At 34.5% G+C, this 21,763-nt stretch overlaps 1 protein-coding gene across 3 annotated transcripts in view; it reads right to left on the minus strand.

The window, feature by feature from the left end:
• Positions 1 to 3,555: 3,555 nt before the first annotated feature.
• The window catches only part of LOC128227739 (receptor-type tyrosine-protein phosphatase T-like), a 36,657-nt gene continuing 18,449 nt past the window's right edge, over positions 3,556 to 21,763 (minus strand). For all 3 annotated transcript variants that reach the window (XM_052938546.1, XM_052938547.1, XM_052938548.1), the window contains 20 exons: positions 20,563 to 20,766; positions 20,282 to 20,419; positions 19,827 to 19,947; positions 19,599 to 19,708; positions 18,696 to 18,832; positions 18,393 to 18,480; positions 17,923 to 17,996; positions 17,746 to 17,782; positions 17,406 to 17,503; positions 12,474 to 12,596; positions 12,204 to 12,349; positions 11,650 to 11,785; positions 11,252 to 11,401; positions 10,737 to 10,821; positions 10,528 to 10,601; positions 9,911 to 10,048; positions 9,157 to 9,282; positions 8,849 to 9,006; positions 8,206 to 8,344; positions 3,556 to 5,209 (listed from right to left, as the gene is read on the minus strand). In XM_052938546.1, coding sequence (XP_052794506.1) covers positions 5,129 to 5,209; positions 8,206 to 8,344; positions 8,849 to 9,006; positions 9,157 to 9,282; positions 9,911 to 10,048; positions 10,528 to 10,601; positions 10,737 to 10,821; positions 11,252 to 11,401; positions 11,650 to 11,785; positions 12,204 to 12,349; positions 12,474 to 12,596; positions 17,406 to 17,503; positions 17,746 to 17,782; positions 17,923 to 17,996; positions 18,393 to 18,480; positions 18,696 to 18,832; positions 19,599 to 19,708; positions 19,827 to 19,947; positions 20,282 to 20,419; positions 20,563 to 20,766 — 2,363 coding nt within the window. In that variant the 3' untranslated portion in view covers positions 3,556 to 5,128. The remainder of the gene's footprint in view (positions 5,210 to 8,205; positions 8,345 to 8,848; positions 9,007 to 9,156; positions 9,283 to 9,910; positions 10,049 to 10,527; positions 10,602 to 10,736; positions 10,822 to 11,251; positions 11,402 to 11,649; positions 11,786 to 12,203; positions 12,350 to 12,473; positions 12,597 to 17,405; positions 17,504 to 17,745; positions 17,783 to 17,922; positions 17,997 to 18,392; positions 18,481 to 18,695; positions 18,833 to 19,598; positions 19,709 to 19,826; positions 19,948 to 20,281; positions 20,420 to 20,562; positions 20,767 to 21,763) is intronic.

Raw genomic sequence — 21,763 nt, forward strand, 5'->3', positions numbered from 1 at the left:
GTATTAAGTATAACCTATATTGCGACCCTGTCTCCCAAGTGTCACCTATATTGTGCCCATATCAACCAAGAATAACCTATATTGCGCCCCAATCTACCAAGTGTAACGTATATTGTGCCCATAGCAACCAAGAATAACCTAAATTGCGCCCCTATCTATCAAGTGTTAACATATATTGTGTGCATATCTACTAAGTGTATTCTATATTGTGCCCATATTTACCACGTGTAACCTATGTTGTGCCCATATCGTCCAGGTGTAACCAATATTGTGCCCCTGTCTTCCAATGGTAACCTATGTTATGCACATATCCACGAAATGTAACCTATGTTGTGCCCCTCTCAATCTAGTGTTATCTGGTTTAAAACAAAATGGCGGATTTATAAGTCTAGTATAAATTGTTGCCTGATTACTGTTTTTTTTTTCTATTTTGAAAATTGTATGTGTCCAGTATGTGGCGAAGAGCATATTTTTCGATTGGCATCTTATTTTGGTATCATAATATTTAATAAAGATAAAAACAATAATTAAATTGAACAGATTGTGGGTTACGACCCAACTGTTTACACATGAACGTGTTGATTATATCCACAATTAACGTATTTTCTCGGTGCATTTTATAATTGTGCTTGCATCATCTAAACTTGATGCTAATAACTCGATTGTACACGTTTCTTGGCGGATTTGTGTGTGCCTACCCACCCTCTTTGTTTGTAACAAGCAACAAGCACATTACGCACATTGTGGTGCGACATTAATCAAACTCTTCAAACTTGTTAAGCTTTTATGATCATTTTTATTTATTTCTGAAAATCGCTTATGATCATGAGTCTTTCAGTTCGGTATCTGATGTCTAAACGCAGCCTTTTGTACTTCGATTAACGTTGATATTGAACAGCAATTAACACCAGTTTGGCGGCTAGTGAAATTGATTACTTTGTCAATAAATCGGAGAAAGAAGGTACTAAACAAGCCAAAAGCACCATGTAAACTGGAAAAAGCTAAAACTTTCTCCATCACCAAATGTTAACATTTATAGCATAATCAATTTCGCAATGAGGGGCGCATTTCAAAAACATAAGCCCTAAGTCAATCCTCTCCTAATATCAATTCCAGCAACAAGTAGCCAGGAGTCAATCATATAAAACTGGTTATCCTTTTGGTTTGGTCAAAGTTATCCGAACAAGTGATTGAATCATTTGAGTATACATACTGGCCAAAAGATGTGGGCAACCAATCTAAGTTTTATACAATTGACTCCAATTGTATACAACTTTGATAAGTAATCAACAATTTATCTTTGGGCCTTTATATATATTCCAATAAGTTTATTGCTCAATACTTATCCAAAATGTACTTTTATCAAATCAATTTACATTTCTGACAACTTTGACCAAACCAAAAAGATAAACGGTTGTATTGAGGACCATAACCTCTTTTGTGACATACACGGTACTTCATACCGGCTTGTTTTGTCTAAAAGTATACTGTAACAGTTTTTTGCTGCTCAAATTAAGAACAAGGATTAACTTTAAATTTGAAAAAAAGACGAACAATCAAAACTGCGATATAACAAATCACTAACGTTTAATCAAAATCATTCGAACTTAACAGCGATTTCGTAAACTCATACCTGGTACGCACCTTCGCAACAAAAAATCCAACTTTCCTTCGGTGTTACTATTGATGGTAGCCGGATTTTTTTTTGTTATTATTTTAAGGATTGAATAGAATAAAATTATATCAAAAATGAATTATCAAAAATAAGATAAAGTAAAATTACAAACAAACTTAAGTTGACTTGAAATATTGAAAAAAGGACATCTCACGTCCAATTGCAGATGAAATAAAACACACAATCTTTATCAATAACGCTTTTAGGTCATTAAGTAAAAATGATACGTATAAGAAATCAGTGAGCAATTCCTTTTCAAGTGGTATCATTGGAACAATAATACAATAATGGTACAAACTATATTTGGTTACTCATTATTGAAAATAAAATCTGGGAAGGGCTGAAACAAATTTCTATAACATGTTGCTTAACATCTTTGTTCTGTTACATTTGTTTGCACATGCTTATTTAGTATGTATGTCTTGATGCTCTTCATAACGATAACAATATATCAAAGTCGATAACATGACAATGTCATTTGTACATCGAAAACATTAAAACGATGGCTTTGAATTCTAAAGAAATTTAAGCCGATCAAATTATAACATATCCATTGCAAAACATAAACAACTTTATACACCGTTCGCTTTTCTATATACAGTTTAAATTGACTGAATTTAATACAAATTATAATAATCAATAAATGATCAATGAATTCAAAACAATCGCTTTACGCGTTTTATCAATGGGTCACAGTGGCTTTGCTTTCGCTCTAATGTTTTTAAAACGGTGGAAATGAATTACATCCAGGAGCCATGGTTTCATCATCAACATACTGATCATATCTGAGCAACGGTGACGCAATTTTGTGTATGCGAGCAGGATTGTTTCAAGGCCGTTATAAGCTTTGTCATAAACATGGGTGCGGAAGAGTGGCTCCAGCTCATTTAGGAGCTGTATATAAAAAGAGCCAATGACACTTCCGAGCAAGAGCAAAAGAACGGACATCATCATAAAACGTAGGTATGGCTCGTTATTTTATCTAATATCACAATTATGAGGGCTTATATGAAAAATCAGGGAATGCAGTGCCATATAGATATGTTTAATCTTCACACGTATTTCGGTTATTTTGTAAACATATTGTTTATGGAGTTAAAAGACCGATTCTCCCATCAAACACATGCATGTTTACAAACGAAAGTAGAACATTTTCACCAATTTTCAGCTAAATTTCACTCAAGAAGCTTACATTTAAGATAAAACCAGTATTATCGAGTGCTTTTATTTTGTCGGGAATAAAATGACCGCCTGTTTGAAAAAGCGATAATAAAACCCTCAAACCATGCCTGTCAATTACACGAGTAAAAATGTGTGTTACCCTTATAGTGACTTCTGTAGTATGAGCATTATTATTATATACATCATTGTATCGTTCTCTACGACTCATTATATTAATTTTTTTCAAAGTCTTTTAATTAAAGACAAATGCTTGTAAGTATCAAATTGATGATTGATGTGTTCTTCATTCAATGAAACAACATTATTTCATGATCCTTGTAATCATAGAACTCTTAAATGACTGCATTTATAACTATTATAGTTGTTTTAACTTGCCTTTTAACTATTTCTGCATACTGCATATACACCGGATGTGGTCACTTTATCGATTACATACTGTCTACGTTCACCCTATATCTTGAAAGATGCGTAACCTTTTTCTAACGTTGTTTAATGATTATTTTACACACGTTGGTATTTATTCCCATGTAGGGTTTTATGAATCGTAAAACACTATAAATCAGTGTTATTTCGTGTGCGAATTGACCATTTGACTATAGAATATATATATCGAAATGTATTAAGTGGTCTCTGACCTACAGCAATATTAGCAGCTTAGCATATTTATTTATATTGTCACCATGAAACACAGCCTGCTTTGGTATTTTATTACAAAATAGTTACATGTATTTGCAGTGAAAACGATGGATCATGAGCATTCACGATTAAACTTGCAGTCAGTAACAATAACAAGGTGTTTTTTATCATTGAGGACATTTCAATACAAAAGACAAAGATTTCAAAAGTAATGTATTGACAAATGTTTTTAACATTCTACAAACCAGTAAACGTCATAGTGGCTTGAATTTTGGAAATTAAATGCTATTTTAGACCATAAATGTGTTGTGACCATGCTCGAAGTGTTGTTCAATATTCAATCCACAAAATAATCGTTACCAGTTTCAGGTACATATTTTATTTTGCATAATTAACGATACTTAATAATGATGAACAATGACTTCGAGCATGGTCACAACACATTTATTGACAATATTAACATTAAAGCTAAAATAAAATCAAGCCACTCTGGTAAACGCATCAAGATATCAATTACTTTACAAAATACTTCAGTTTCTACAGTACTAGTACTATGTTTTGTTAAGAAGCTTTTTTATGAATGGTATATTTATGATGTACCTAAAAACGTATTTCATACACACATATAATTATTATGTTATATTTAATATGAAGTAAACTTAGGAAAGCCTGTTTGGAGATATACTATATACATTCTAAGTATGACAAATATAAATGTAGCACACAGTCGCTTCTGTCTATAAACAAGACACGTTTATGGTTTCGTTGATTACACTAAATGATCACCAAACATATCTCTATGCTAGCAATTCAACACACACAATTTAATAAACAAACATACAATGCGTCACTATTACACACGAGTAACGTTTATGTTGCATGTATCATTACTAACATTGTGATTATGATATTTCCTAAATTGATAAAAAACTATGCAATAGAATAATACCTGATTTTTTATAAACACAACAGCACACACTCGTTTCAAATTTTCAATTAAACAATGCCGGTTTTGGCATAAAAGGTGTATGTCTTGTTATAATAATAATAATAATAATAATAATAATAATAATAATAATAATAATAAAAGCTTTATTTACCGAAGGTTACACATTCAGACATATGCGAACATATAATCTAATTTTCAATATGGCCTTCAAGGTAAAGAAAGAAAAGGAAAAAAAATATATCCTTGAAAATAAGTCACCTGTCAATGTTAAATCTAGAAAGATACATTTGCATATAAAACTATTAAACATTATGTTTATAAATGCATTCATACTTCAATATTCACTGACAGACACTCAAACGACATAACTATAAATTAAACATATACATATGTTAAAGATCATGTAAAATAGCTTATCATTCACAAAATAAATGAAGCTTATAATTTCCTTTGAACGTTTTAAGGGTTTTCAAGGTACGTATATGTAAAGGAATGTCATTCCATATATGTTTGCTATAATTTGTGAATGATGTTTCCATGTATTAAGTACGAGGTGTTATCTGTAAGACAAGATCCTTGCTTGATACTGATCTTGGTACGTTACAATATCTGCCACGTTTAGGACCTATATAACTTAAGGTATTATTTAAGCCCAGCACACCACAGTACCAGGGTCATTGCCATTTTTAAGCACTTTTGATGTTCTCATATACAGTTGAGTTCTTGACATGTTCCAAAAGTGAATCGTAAATGAATTTATATTGGACCTGAAATGAAAAACAAGTCACTGTTAGAGAGACTGTGGAAGGCGGCAGGAATCATAGAGGAAACAATGTCTTGTTTTTATATGTTTATAATGCGCACATCAAATACTGACACGGTTGAATTTAAATAAGTTTAGAAAATGTGAAAAAAGTTAAGAAGTTAAACATTTGAGTTGCACGGTTCCTTACACAAATATCGTTCTCTTTGCTGTGTTCTCTGTAGCCACTCTATATTTGTACGCAAGTTATATCGGGACTTACCAGCTCATGAATAAAGCTAGTGGACGGCCATCTGTTGTTTAACAGAACATCTAATCCCCGACGATGTCCGGTTAGCGCAGTGGTTAGCGCACTCACTTCTCGCCAAGGCGACCCGGGTTCGATTCCCGGCCTGGGCGCATGTGAGTTTGGTTTGTGGTCACCAAGCCGGACAAGTGGGTTTCCCTTTGGTACTTTGGTTTGCCACACCACACAATGCCACAGTGTCGCGTAAGATCGTGCAAACGATTACTATTAATATATATACGATTAATGTAACGTTGTAAAAAGGTTTCACAATCGTTGTAAAATAAAACAGTTTAAATTATTAGTTTGTTTAACCGATTAAAAAAACGTTCAATAGTAAAAACATAATGAATAATTTACCAAATTTTCCATCCTTTGAAGTGGAAACGGACAATTCAAACGCTGGCATACGTTCGGGGAAATTGTTAGGAAGGTTAGAAAAAATCTTTGTCGGGTTAAAAGTGATAGACGGCGACCAAAAACGGAACACGGGTGCGTCGTTTGAGGCAAATAGAAAAGTGCTAAATGAATAGATTCCCCAAAAAAGAATGATCAAATAGAAATTTACAATTTCCGGTCATGCAAACAAAATGTTACACAGCCATTGGATAGGTTTGTGACAAAACTCCGGACATTTGCCATAAATTGTGAGTTTACAACTGTAGACATGATTTCGTACTCAAATAGTTATTCAATTGTCAAACAAATTAAGACGTCGTGCAATGCGGGAACCGAATAAAGCATAAGGTGACATATTAAAAATGGGGCGATTGTTGGAGAAAGCCGACCGACAGTCCGCCGCTATGGATAATTCGGACCCTGCGCGAAATGTTTCTTTTCGACCACGTGGCAGTGTTAAAAGGCGTGGATGAAAACGCGAGAGCGGCAGACAGCATAATGCAAATAACGGCATGCAAAGAGGCCAAGACTAATCAGGTGTCGGCACACAACGAAATATTTCCTGATCGTTGTATCCTTTCAAGTAGTTCTTAAAACAATGCTTCTCCCCATTAAGGTAGCATTTAATTATGTGTACATTGCATTTGTGTATGTATTTTGAAGTTAATGCATGATTAATATCCTATTTGAAGACATGATTGTGGTTTTGAATGATATTTTGCAGGACCTCTTTCTTGGATTGATGGATTAAAAGATCACACCAGAGATGCGGCCATGACTGTGTCACCTGGGCGTTATAGATAGTGACTGTAAACAAATGATGAAAGCAAAAAATCGAAACTATCTTGATTTTCTGGTGTTAAATCAACAGAAAAAGTGTTTATAATTATTGGGAAATAGTGTGAACGTGTGAATTTGAATTACCAAACAAGCAAACATGTCATGCGAAGGGCAAAACTTGCATTTTATGCAAAAAAACAAATCACTTTAGTAGGTGGTCCAGGCAGAGGGACAATAATGTGAGAGAGGTTCAATTAAAGTCCGTTTCAGAAGAGGAGTACCACTACCAAGTCAGAATTAACACTATAAATAACAACAGGACTCCGAAAACAGTAATCTCAAACAGCAATAAAGCAGTTAAAGTGACAATAGATATAGGTTCGCGCGTAGAGATTATCGACAAAAACACTTAAGCATTCCTCGTAAAACCAACACTTAAAATGAAACATGTACCGAAAGTATTACCATACGGAGGGGTAAACTTGAAGGTAAAGGCTGTTATGAAGTGACAGCTGTAAAAACTCCAACAAATGTGTCTTGGGCCAAGAGCATATATTGCTCACGTTTCATATAGCACTATCCATCAACTACAGAACGTCTTCGAAGACAAACAAGAAAAGAAACACCATGGTCATAGAAATATATACAATAAAAAGCTTAATTCGAAAAGCTAAAACATGTTCTTTCGGGTGACAGGGTGATGGGGGTATTATGGCCCAGAGAAACAAATAAAAGTGGTGACATGTGGTATATGGGTATGTGAACTTTATAACATGTATCTTTGTAGTGCTGTGGTGCTTCGTGCTTTACTGTGGTAACTGATCATAAGCCACTAGAGAACATTTGGAAGAAAAACAAACGCGTCTAAAAATTGAACGTTGGGGATTAAGACTTCAGCCATACAAAATGAACTTTGTATGTAAGCAAAGAAAAGACAACCCATCTGATTGCTTGCCAACATATGGTAACGATAGAAACCTGGCAGAGGAATGTGTGAACTTTATCACTAAAAAGAGCTGACTCAAATGCATGGCATTAGATGACGTAAAATTAGCATCGGTAAATGATAAGGCAACACAGAAAGCTATTGGACTGACCGAAATTGGGAAATGGTACGATCTAATTAAACTAAGAGATCCAAAAATAAATGAGGAAGGGTTATCGACCTAAGAAATATGGAAATGAGCTGAGGGTACACTGTGGATCGGTATTAATGAGAAATGACAGGATCGTCCTGCTTACATGACTAAGTGCTATCAGACTGGGGCACGAAGGGAATCATGGGATTGTGCGAACAAAGAGCTACATACGTTCAAGAGTTTGGTTTTCCGAATTTGAACGCTAATATATAGAATCAACGGATGGCCGCTCACTAGCTTTATCCTGATCTGGTATTTTACGAAAGTCCTGGCGTCATATTACTTGCGTATATGGAGTAGCTTCAGAGAACACCTCACACATAATAAATTTGAAAACATTTATAATACATGGTCTAATTAAAATGCGAAAATATGAAATTTGCACATGTTACGCACAGTATTGGGTATGATGTCCCTGTTTCTCTGTTTCATTGTCTTCACAGTCTCCACGATGTTTATTTGACCTCGTGTATTTTCCATGCGATGGAGCTCATTTAGAAGTACTGCGATCAATCCACTCCGCTCATGGCCCGTCCTTGTGATATATAGGATCATTGGTTCAGTGTGAAATCTTTGTTTCAGTGGTAGATCGTAATATATTTCACCGAATTGTAAGGCCACGACTGAACTATTTACTTTTTGTGTTCACAAAGTGAAATTTATTGTGATTGAAACGAGCATTCGTTATTATATGCATAAAAAGGATATAATATGACACAATTCAGTAATTTTTTTTCAGAAAGCGCCAAAATGAATACAAATATTAAGTCATTTTGGAGTGCCAGCCCTGTGTGCACTAGCATTTGCAGTGGAATTAAGAAAGGGTATAATTCTCAAACAATTTGAAACAGTGGAATACCAGGATTAAATTCAAAGACACGTCCAAGTACAAAAATAACTTCAACGACGTTATTGTATAATGATACTACAGTCTCGATGTCAAAACTCCAGTATGGCCAATATCTAAATAGAGAGCCCAATTAGATTACATCGCAGTAAATTAAAAAACCAAATTGAACTCCTTAATAATGGTACCTACTCGCAATGAATCAGAACAGCTCTGTTTTCGGCTAGATCCGGCTGCCATTTTCTTACATCATCGAGGCAGTCTAACATGTTTTGCACTGGTGGGAGTGATTCGTTTTCAGTCCAAGCGGTGAATTGAAACTGTTTTACTGTTGTTAGATTATCTTCGTCCTTAAATGGATATATAAACTACATAGATACGTCACTCTTAACAGTTTCTCATAAAATAGTATGTATACTAACAAAGAACAGAATTTAACCATTCGAAACAATTATACACATGTTATACTTTTCCCATTACAATATCTTTCAATACCAAACCTCATTGTTGTCGTCCCGAAACGAAAAGCTTCTTTCATTAAACGTTTTGTTTTTCCATTCTTGTATGAAGTTAACGGAATATCGTCCAACTTTTCCATCTCCATTTCCGCCCATGTACACGCATGTCTAAAATATAAACCAAACAATATGGATTTACGCTTGTCTGTCAATATGGTCAAAGATCAGAGAAAACAGTGACTGTAAAGTCATGCGTTACTGCTTTCTAATTCGAGTTAACCATCCGGCAGCCAATAGCCAAACTATTAACACATTACCTGTTTAGAGGCACATGGGTGAGGCATAATATACACTAAGCGAGAGACAAAAACGTTACCAAGCAACCAAACAGGCTACACATACATCGATTTTTTTATTCATTAATGCTAACGGCCTCAGAACGGTCAACAAGTCAAGTTCACTGGGATCTTATCCTTGAACAAAGTTTCTCCATGTTTTAATAGAAAATAATGAACACATAGTTATATTGATTTTTATCACAAATATTTCGTAGCACATGCACTTCCATAATTAGGCTTACAGTACATCATACTACATTAAATATTAAAGTATCTTGTTTTACAAGTCTTCGGGTTAAAACAACTTTATGCTTTTATCAAAGGGTCGTAACTCTTAAACTAGAGCGCGCTGTTTGGCGGCCGAATACGTCAATGACGTGTGATTCGATATATGTTTATGTCGTTTGGTACATGGAAGTACTAACCCACGATATTTTGTTTGAAGTATTCTACCATACCTGGTGTGCTCGGCTTGAACTAGAGGTAAGCATAATGACGGTGATCACGTGCTGCTCCTCAACAAGAGACCAAAACTCTTCCAGCTGCTCTTCACGTGGAGATTTACACATTAAAAACGTGTTATTTCCGCAAAAGCCCTGAAGTATTCGCATTCACAATAGCAATACATCCGATAACAGTAATACCCGAGTTGAGAGGTGAGCGTTTTTTATGTAAATTATGCGTTTTGGCAAAAGTCGTTAATTATAATCTTAATTGAAATAAGATATTGGGTTAACCATTTGCATTTGAGTTTACATGTTTATTATATGCCCTTTATCAGTTGCTTGACGAAATGTTGATCACAATTGTGTAGCACAAATCTAGTTTATTCAATAAGACAACGTTAACTGTATACAGCACATAACGATAGAATCAAAATATAGGAGCAATATAGTCAACGGTTGTTTTGATTTTTGAGCATACGATATCTAGATCATTGTTGGAAAATTGATTTGATTCACTTTATGAACATTTAACTTATGCAAAGGTTTGGATGCAGAAAAATTGACACACAGTTTAACCGGGTTAATTCTGTTTAAAATTACGCAACTAAATAAGTTCGCTGAATACTTACTGGCAACAGGATTGCGTCGAGCTGTTGTGTAAAATTTGAACCTCGTTTCTTTAATTTCGGGCGATATGCGTCAACTACAATTAACGAGGGAAATTAATGACAACACTTCGTTTAACAAATATGTAAATGCTATTTTTAAAATACATTTAAAGATATATCAGTGTACACAAAACACATATTAAACGCAAAGCACTATTTGAAACTCATACTTTCTGATAGAATTGTTTCCATGTTTCCATATTCTGGTCCATCCTGCATCTGCTGAGCCTCATTTGTAAGACTTTGTTCAAGCAACTGTAAGCAGTGTACAAAACATAAGCAACGATATAAATAACAACAATACAGAAATACAGTACTGGGCCCTGTTTCAATTAGATATCGTAGTCGTAAACCTTATGCTACTTAAAATGATCATTTACACCCGCAAAGTACGGTCAGAAACTATGCCTTACAATATGTTCATTGAAACGCAGTTGACGCCACAACTAGGTTACAGCTGGAAGTTTAAGACTTTAATCCTAAGCTATCTTTATTGAAACGGGGCCTGGTCACTACCAAAGAAAAGCACGTTTATATAATGGAGCTTAAATAAACTTTAAGAAACAAGGAACAAGGAACAAAACAATAATAACAATAGCTTTACACAAGTTTTTTACTATCTCAGAATTGATAAAAAGGACAATATCTAGCAGTCGTTGTTTACTTGGTAGTAACATCATCTGACCTGAAACTGTTTAACCATCCTTGTTTGTTTCTCTCCCGGTTCTGTTGCCATCATGAAGGAATGGACCTCTTCAAACTGTCTATGCCAGACGTGATCAGTGCCCATCAGTAGAGCTTCGGCAAGCGCTTCGTGCAAGTATATGTACTGATCCTGATTGGAAATCATAAAACGTTTACATGGCATGGAGTTACATACAATGATACTTGTCCGAGATCAGACTTCAGAGTTACTAACATATCGGGTCACTCGACATTTCAAGACGTTCCCGCGTGTTCTCGAGTAAGCGCCTATCTACTAACATTGAAATATCGCGCCAAATGACAATATAACTAGTGGTCTTCTACACAAATACATACATGTATACATCTAAGCCTTTTATAGCATTGTTTTACGCCTACCTTTGTCTGAACCATGTTGACTCGTTGGTGCCTCAGGGCTTCAACCATTTGCAACGGTCTAACACATTTTTCAGTCCTTGCCTGATCTACGAGGTTGTCAAGTGCAATAAACGTGCCGGTCCGACCAACACCGGCACTATAAAACAATTACAATCTTTATTTTAATCTTATATTTACAGAGGACCAATTTGGAATGTAAGTTCAAGGTCTTACTTTAAAATTGCATAAAAGTACCAATCGTATTGAAATGCATAATCATTATGTAGGTTCAAGTTATTCGACTAACTTGAAGTATTGGAATTTTTACCTGCAATGTACTATGATTGGTGCATTTTTATCTGCAATGCACTTTGATTGATGCATTTTTACCTGCAGTGCATAATGTTTGGTCCAATTATACCTGCAATGTACTATGATTGGTGCATTTTACCTGCAATGTACTATGATTGGTGCATGTTTACCGGCAGAGTACTATGATTGGTCCATTTTTACCTGGAGCGTACTATGATTTGGCCATGTTTACCTGCAGCGTACTATGATTGGTCCATTTTTACCTGCAGTGAACTATGATAGGTGCATTTGTCGACTGTGTTTCGACAGCATTCAAAAACTCAACAAGACACCATCCATTGTCAGGGACATCTTTGTCTGGCCAGGCTTTAAAGTGATATTGTTTAATTCGCCTGGAATCACTTTGGGCCTGAAAAACATATGAGTACTGTCATATCTGTCACTGAAAACATGAAACGTTTAAAATCGTTTGAGAAAAAACAACATTTAATGACAATAAGTAAATGGTAAATACTCAAAGTATAAGAACAAACCTTTTCAGCAATTAATGTTCTAATTTCATAATCTCTAAACTCCTCAACACCAGTGATGGATATGTCGATTCCACCGAATGAGCAGGTTTGTTCCATTTCTGGCCAGTATTGAAGGCACTTTACCTGATAAAAATATAAGAAATAAAAAAAATAAACTATTTTGCGGCATTGCTAGAAGGTTATAATAAGTATAAAGGAACCGCAGCAGGCAGAAATCTATATTATAGTAAACAGGACGTTAGCTTGAATTAGCATGTCAAGGTAAAATGCTTGTTTCTGTGACTGCAAACAGAATGACGCGCATGGTGTTACCTGTATAGAATGGCATATATAATATCAAGGTAATTAACAGTTCTATTTATGTAAAACATATTTGACATGGTGATATAAATGAAAACTTTCCTAAATTCATTATAATACCTATAGGTGTCGGTCGTTGTTCAAATGTTCATATTGATATTGATATATCATAAACTAGTACATTTTTTAGCAAATGGCAGATTTCACGTTTTGGTGACCAAAATGTTCCCGGCGAATATTGATTTTTAAAATTTATTGCAGATTTGTGATTTCAACATAATCTTTTACAGCAATTTCTTATCTATCATATTTCAGAACATTTGCAATGATTTATTCATGCATTTTTATAAAAAAAAAGAATTTTGTATCACCATACCATTTGTGCTAGTGTTACAATAATGCTGGTAAAAACTCTTTTTTTTTAATATTTTGATCCAAAGAAGTATTTTGTCTTGCACTAAATGGTTCATTTATCTATAAAACAGATTGTACAGACAAAAAATAAAGATTGTTTTGTTTTTCTCAAATAAATTTATTGAAACAAACCCAAATTGGACAACAAGACAGAAAATATTTTTTGCAAACATAGGTTTTCTTTTTATATCAGATCAGATAAGCTATAAACACAAATGTTTTGTTGTGGTGATATAAATGTCTCTAGTATTGTGCAATTATCATTACCTTTAATATTAAACATATATATTATAAATTGCGAATTGCGAGTATGTGCTAGTGTTAGCACAAGACAGAATGAGTAACATTAGCAGTATGTCACATTAGCAGTTGGACAGAATGTTTCACAACAAAATAAAATACAGACCTACCACAGACTCTTTGAGCTTGATACAGTATAAAACAAACTATATAAATGATTGATAAACACAGTCAATTGATAATCACATAAAAATCATAATAATCATACAAGATTGACGAAGATGCAGTGTGACAGACGTACACATTTTATGAGCTTCTACAGTTGAAAATAGTTTCTTTGACTCTTCATTTAGTTTAAATGTTGTTATAATGTTTTACTTATTTGAGATTTTAATAACCTGTTGTTACAATATAAATCTATTGCTTCTCATATAGTTTTGTTCATGTTGATTTATGAATACACTGCTGACCTAAGTTTATATGGTGTCAGACTGAATGACGAATCCTGGAAACACTGTTCCCGTAGCAGTTTGATTAAACAATCTCGTAAAAAAATATACCAATCTGGATAGAATAACTTCCAATACGAAAAACCAACAATAGAACTAAAGATCAGACTGTTGTGTGTCTTAAAGACCTAGTTTAAGCCTTTTAAAAGTGACCCTCCCCCTTTTAAGGCCTAATTTAAGGAATATTTGGCATGATAATCCCCTGCTGTGCATCTCCTTCTAATCACACTGGTTTGACAGTAGGGGCCAATTTCCTGTGTTTACCAGTAGGTTTATTGGCTCAGGGCCATTGAGGGTCCATTTATATCTTAAAATATCCCATACTGCGCAGCAGGATACTCAGATCGGAGATCTGTTAAGACAATTAGGCAATTATGCACCAATCAATTGTAACCACGGCCCCCAGGTCCGGGGGTATACTGGGGATAGCCGGGGAAAAGGGCCGTGTTTTTACTTTCCAGGTGGCCCCGAAGGGCCGTGTGAATGCGGTGGTTTTGTCTTAGTGCCAAATTTAGCGGAGATATTGACTTATATAGAGTCTCTGGGGTGCGGGGGGCATTTGGCCAGGGTTTTACCATCAGTTCGTGCCCGCAAGGCGGGGATTTTACCCAGGGTTTGCTGGACCGAAAGTCCCGGCTATTCCCCGGGCCTGGGGGGCGTGGTTACAATTGACTGGTGCATTAGATTAAGATCCATTTACAGAGGTTGTGTACAAATACACAGTAAGAGATTGATCAGAAATCTTTACCCCAAACTGTATATGCCTACACAGTGACATGGACACTGATCAAAAGATCTCATCATAAAAAAGGCAAACAAACATCCAGAACTTTAAAACCTGTAACAAGAACCACCCCACCTGCAGTAACCTTGCATATAATCCAACCCGACACAGCGAAAGACAATTCTTATAAAATAATGTTTAATGTAAGTAAATTGCAACAGTCAAACAATTCAGACGATTTACACATCATCTTCTTGTCTTCAAGGGTATGGTTCTGAAAAAGAAATTAAATTATTACATACTTTCTGTTGAGATATGAGAGTGTTCTAAGTTATATATGTCTGCCTCTAACACAAGAAGTCGTGGGTTTGGTTTGATCCCCACCAGGGGAACTTTCTCATTTCCTCACAAAACTAACACAATACGTTATGTTTTCTACCAAGGGAGCAGATTTGAGAGATTAAATTCACAGAGCTGTCTTCACAATCTTACAAACTAAAACAAAAAACTCGAACGTAAATGCCATGAATTCAAACATTTTAAATTTTTAGCAACAGATCATTTTAGATACTACTTTTACTAACACTTCTTATTGTTTCGCTACATTCAAAAAACAGTTTTGTTTGAAATACTACAAGAATACAACGTCAATTTATTATCTGTAAATCTATTCAACAGACTCCTTCCACATGAAACAACATGCGCCACAATACCACTGGTCATAATGCACCAGTCAATTGTAACCACACACCCTAGGTCCAGGGGTGGGGTTCAGGGAAAATAGAAAAGGTCTTATCAGATCTCCAGGGGTGGGGTTCAGGGAAAATAGAAAAGGTCTTATCAGATCTCCAATTTGCTGTGCAGTTTTCAATGTTTTATTATGTAAATGGACCTAAACTAGGCCTTTAACTAATTTATCGTATTTTGTATTGTATATATATATATATAACACTGGCATTCAGTTAATTTAATCTGGGACAGTTTGAAATTGAATAAAAAACAGTCACTTGATTGAACAATTTCATAAGCACAGAAACAATGTTCTTCAACTTTTATATGCTCGTGGGGGGGGGGGTCAAACAGGAATCCAAAAGTAACACAAGGGGAGATGTCCTATTGTCATGCAATAGCACACATTGTTCTGTCTAAAATGTAACACTAGCATTCAGGTGACTAAAATAAGGTAAAGATACAATATATAACACAAGTTTGTGTCAAAAATAAGATTTGTCAAATAAGAAACACAATGAATCACAACATGAGCATACAAATATTGACTTTCATCTCAAGCATTCTCTCTTGGTGATGTCAAACTCTGCTTCTGTCCTATGTAACATTAGGGAAAAGTCCTTTTGTCACATTAGCAAACATATTTCTGTCCCAATTATAACAAAAGCATTCAGTTTACTTAATTAAATTCAGATTAAGTATTAAACAGTTAAGTTTGTATCAAAAGCATACAATAGATCACAAAAAACAAAACATAAATATGTGTTTTATAAAAAAGAGAAGGTTTCTGTCCAATGTAACATTTGCAGTTATGTCCATTTTTCACGTTATCATCTATATTTCTGTCCATTTTATAACGTTTGCATTCTTAATTCTGTCCAATAAATAACGATGCCAAACACAAAAGCGGTATGAATTCAATATAAACTACGTACCTAATGAATGAATACTTACAAATGATAGTTTACAGACGACATTGTTATGTTCGAATAATTGACTTTGGGAAAGTCATCAAATTTCAATGATTTTCTCGCTTTATTACGCGCTTGTCTTAATGCTAGCGTGACATAATGTTAACGTTACATCGAAGGACAGAATGAGCCAAACTTGGATTAAGTTTTTATCAACGGTATTCACCACTTTTTTTATCATTTCAATGTCAACTGTGAACCAATCCAATATAAAAGTAATCGCTACCCGGATGTTAACCCTCAGTCGGTGTAAATTATTCACGAATAGAAAAGTTGCTATCGTCATGCTAAAATGGGACAGAATCGATTTTGCGTAACATCAACCCATTTTTAGACCTAAAAAACTTTATGATCGGGAATGACCAATTTCTTGTTACATGCAACACTGTTTTTATCCGACAAGTAGTCTTTGTTTTCAGTGATTTAATAAAGGTGTGTTTAGGCTTAAACCAGTTAGCAGTGGATCATGTCTGCTAATGTTACACAACAATTGGAGGACAGATTACCGTAACGTTATCACCATGCGAAATTACCGAAAATTTAAGTATATTACGAACGAAATGCAATCATTTTAGATATATTATTGTTTTAATTAACATTTCTTGCAAACATTATTCAACAGACAAGAATAAAATACTTACAAGATGTTACTGAAAAGCATCCTCAAAAAAGTGGTATATTGGTACCGGGAAGATTTTCTGTCTTTTTTGTCCTAAATATCGGCATATTTTTACATTTTTTTACCTTATTTAACACAATATTTTCATTATTTAATACAAATCACTTCTATAAGGTGTTCTTATTGGGTTGGAAAAGGCAATTGCTGTATCTATGATGTTGACATGCAATAACAATAAATGAAAGGAAATGGGCCAAATAATTGCCTTTTTTGTGAAATCTGCCAAATGCTAATATGGTGTTATACTATTTAGTAAAGCCGTAAGGCAAATTCATGCTTAATACATATTAAAAAGAAATGGCAATAACATAAGGAACATAATCATAGATTGTCAACTTATAAGAGTGTTATTCAAGTTGATATTACCGCCGCCATTTCAATCAGGTTAGTAAGCATTACAATCTTTTCAGCATTCTCCTGCCAGACCATTCGCCAGAAATCGTCGATCATGTTTTGGGTTGGACCTTAACCCAAGTATTAAAGAAAAGACGTATGCACAACTTCAGCAATAATACAATACCTTTTTAATAGTCATATATTGCAAATGTTAACTGTATCAGAGAAAAATAATGTAATACTACTAAAGATAGCATAAGTTTTAGATAAATAAAGCATTTTCTGACATAATATTAATTTATATCTGTATAGGAAGTTTATTTTAATGTCAGTTGATAAAATGTCGTAGAAAAAGGTCTTAATGTATTACCTTGAGAAGCGATAAACTTTCGAACGTTACCATAACCCTGCAAAGAGAAGAAATAAAACAAATTGCAGTAGTTGATTGTCATGCTGCTGATATGATTTTTTTTTTTTTATCTTATTTTTGTTATCAATTGTTATCTTATCTGACATTATTTTACATGTGTATAAAAAATAATCCTACGTTTATGTAGCTCGCATTAATGTAATCGCAGTCGTCATCCCTTTCCTTCCGTAATGGCACGCGGGAGTGGTCATCTAAATATAAGGATTATATGCATGGGTGACAGGGCAAAAACGAAGATTATGACAAAATGCCTGTTTGTGTGCAGGATAAGGTCGTCTATCACATAAAATACAGTAATGGTCATCTTAATGATACAGACCTTCCCAAACGTTAATATAAAATAATATTTTGAACGGCTATGTTTGAATTTTATCATGTTTTGTAATCAATTATACACGCTTCCCACTTATGGTTGCTCAAATGGCATATTTATGTTATCTATTCAAGTTGACCACTTGTGTATTTTCAATGTACAATATAGGTATCTTTTATTTTTATGGTAACAAATAAATATTTTGTACTTTGGATTTGAGCGTGATTCTTTTAGCTGTCAGCGTTCGTCACATGTACCTTCTTATGAGACTTACATGCGTACATCTCCCTGTATCTGTTCTTCCCTTTGTATTGTTCTCTTGCAGCCACTTCGTGTTGATGAACCAGTCCAGTTGGAAGCTTCTGTGGGCCGAAAAAAAATGTGTTATTTATATAAATACACACTATAACCTCTTGGCCGGAGAAGTCGTGTGTACACGTTATTTACACAGTCGGATATCCAATTAATGTCCACTAATAATGGGGGATAACTATTAGTTATATCCGTTAACCATTAAAATATTTAACACCACCAGTCTTACTTACTTCACACACACAAACGCGTTTCGATAACTTACCGCAAACTCGTCATTAAAGTGTTGGCTTCCTTTTTCCTTGTGGTCTTTGATGTAATCCCAAAGATTGTGAATCTGAATGCCAGGTATTAAATTTCCAAACTCATAATATTGATTATCTGCGTCCGTCGTATGTACAACTGAAATATAGTTTGTGTAGTTGGTTATCGTCTTACTTTAAACGGTCTGTGGTAAATGTGTTCTATCAAGGTGTATACGTATTTAGAAATGCTTCTGGAGGAGAGATCTTAAACAAAAACGTTTCTTAAAAGAGAATCTGTAAGTGATAATCAAAATACGATTTTTTTGTGTTTGATTGTTTCTTTAACGGCGCACAATTCTTTAATGCAATACCATGTTTAACTCATTTCTTTAATTTGACTTAAATCATAAAAAGCCTATGATTTGTGCACATACAAAAATATAACCCTTTTTCCTATTAATAGCTACGTGGCCACACATTCATTAGTTAAAAAGCACTAAACTATCGCTAATATGTTTTATGTATACACAAAGTCTTTTTGTGTTTTGATTGTCTCTTTATGATTGATGCAAAAAAAATGCTCTTTTCTATTTTAATGCAATATCGTGTTTAAGATATTTTATCTAAAATATCAAAACAAATAAAACACATGTGCACAGACACAACATTTATTAACCTTTATAAATGTTTTTTTTCTATTAAGAGCTACATGGCCAAACATTCTCCAGTTAAAACGCACCAAAATATCGCTAATATGTTTTATCTTAACACAAATCATGGTTTTTGTTTATTATGATCATTAAAGTCAAACGAGTTCGACAATTATTGATTAAAAACATATATTATTTCTGCATCAAATATTAAGAAATGTTTTGCAGTACTTATCTCGTATCCAGTAAACTTCAATATAAATATTCGCTTACCTCCCGAGATTTGTGCAGAAATGTTCTTCGATGCGTAGGAAACGTTCCGTTTTGGTGTACCAAACTCAGCGTTTGTGTACGTTTGACTCGATTTTGTTGTTGGTGGTTTTCTGTGAAATAAAAGATCATCGCACGTGCGAATGTTAGTTGTTTTTATTAAATAGTTGTACCGAATTACATATGCTACTCATTTGTGACAAAACATAATCATTGGGAGTAATGGCTTACCGAGTTCTTCTTCTGTAGAAGAAAAATCCTAAGCCCACAATGACAGCGACACCACAGAGAAGCCCGACTACCCCTCCTGCAACTGCACCGAATGGAAAGGGTGTTCGATCTTTGACGAGGGCTGAAACAAATAAAGCTAACCCGCTATGCCTATGTGAATGAAGTGTCGTTTCTCTACCTGACTGAACCTTACAGTTTTTGAGGATATCTTACTTAATAGTTGTTACGTATCGCTACTTTACGCACATTTGATCTCATTTAATTTTAAAAACCTTCTCGGCATTATGTCACAAGCCATGATCTTTTTCAAGAAGTTCTTCTCTTAAATGTTCGACGATTTCACCCTTCGAGTATGTTCAGAATTTGTATTTCTACAAGAGGATTTGACTGAAACTGTACATGCATATTTTCAATGAATTTCTGTTTTCAGTATGGTCGGTTATATCATTACTTACGAGAGTTACATGAGGATCCTGTCCACCCTCGTTTACAGTTCTGTGAGGCACATTCACCTGTAACACCGTCACACATTTCTCCATCTACACAGTGGCAATCGTGGACGCACCCCTCCCCAAATTTGTCACGTTCGCATTCTGTAACATGTATTGACTGGTAAATAAAGAACAAAAATATTCAAAAAATTGAGACAAAGTTCCTATCAAATGGAATGTGACCATCGATTCCAAAGAAAACAGGTTTATATTACGATATGTATCCCTTACTACAATAAACGTACCTCCATAGTATAATTTTACTTCGCATATTGTCAAAAAACTGCTTTGTTTTCTAGTTAAGGTTAAAAACTGTATGATTCTTGGCAGCGAAAATCTGTTTATATATCCGTCTTCATTTGCAGTTGAGTCGACATGTTCTACGTATTCCCTGTCTGCTGATCTGTTTGAGACGTAGACATCAAAATTGCTGCTTTGCCCTGCCTCATCTGGATAATAGTGTATGGCTATACATTGTTTCAATCTAATATTAACATCACGGTGTTTTATTTTGGTATTACACAATTAACGTATATGTAATATATTATCTCTCTATATATATGGTCAGAAAAATATCATTCCGCATATTTCTAAAAAACATCTTTTAGCGATACATTTTATGTCCATGCTACAGAAGCAAATATTGAGGCGCTTGCAGTGATATAAATAAAGTTTAAGATTTCAGAAAAAGTCTCACTCTTTGTTTTAATCGAAGACATGGTTGTTATTATTAAAAATTGTTGATATCACTTAAATATTAAAGGCTATAACTTTGTAAGGGAACAATCGGCATGATGCAATTCATTGCCAAAAGCGGTCTGTCGTCCAAACACCTGGAGTAGTTTGTATTCATAAGTAAACAAATGTATTGAGATACATGTGAGTGTGTGTATATGTGTGCGGGCGTATGTGCGTGCGTGCGTGCGTGCATATATGCGTGCGTGCACACGCATGTGTGAGTGCGAGAGCGTGCGTGCTTGTGTATGCCTGTTTGTATGTGCGTGTACGGATAAAAGGGTTGGATTAATTGATATTGTGCAAAAGAAGAAGAGGTAAGATACACTTTCCTTGATTTCAGGCGATTTGAAATAACATTTGAAATAATTATAATCGTAATCGTATTAAAAAAAAATCAAAAAATCAACAGCTTTTTAAAAATAAAATAAACACGACACCGTTCTTCCCGCGAAATTTTACATAATACGTTTAACAGAAGAAAAAGAGGAGGACCAACTGGAGGGTCAAATTTTATCGCGGTAAACTAAAAATTGGTGAAAATATCAGGTAATGCAACTTGGACGCTAAAAATTACAGACGTCTGAATATTGACTTCACTGATAAGTTTTGAAGACTCGAAGTTTCAAAACTGTTTTGATATTGAAAATGTAAAAACAGTCACTAATTGGGAATATGCCCGTTTTATTTTTATACAAATTTTCGAACATA

Source organism: Mya arenaria, chromosome 3 (genome assembly GCF_026914265.1).
Source record: "Mya arenaria isolate MELC-2E11 chromosome 3, ASM2691426v1".
NCBI classification, from domain to species: domain Eukaryota; kingdom Metazoa; phylum Mollusca; class Bivalvia; order Myida; family Myidae; genus Mya; species Mya arenaria.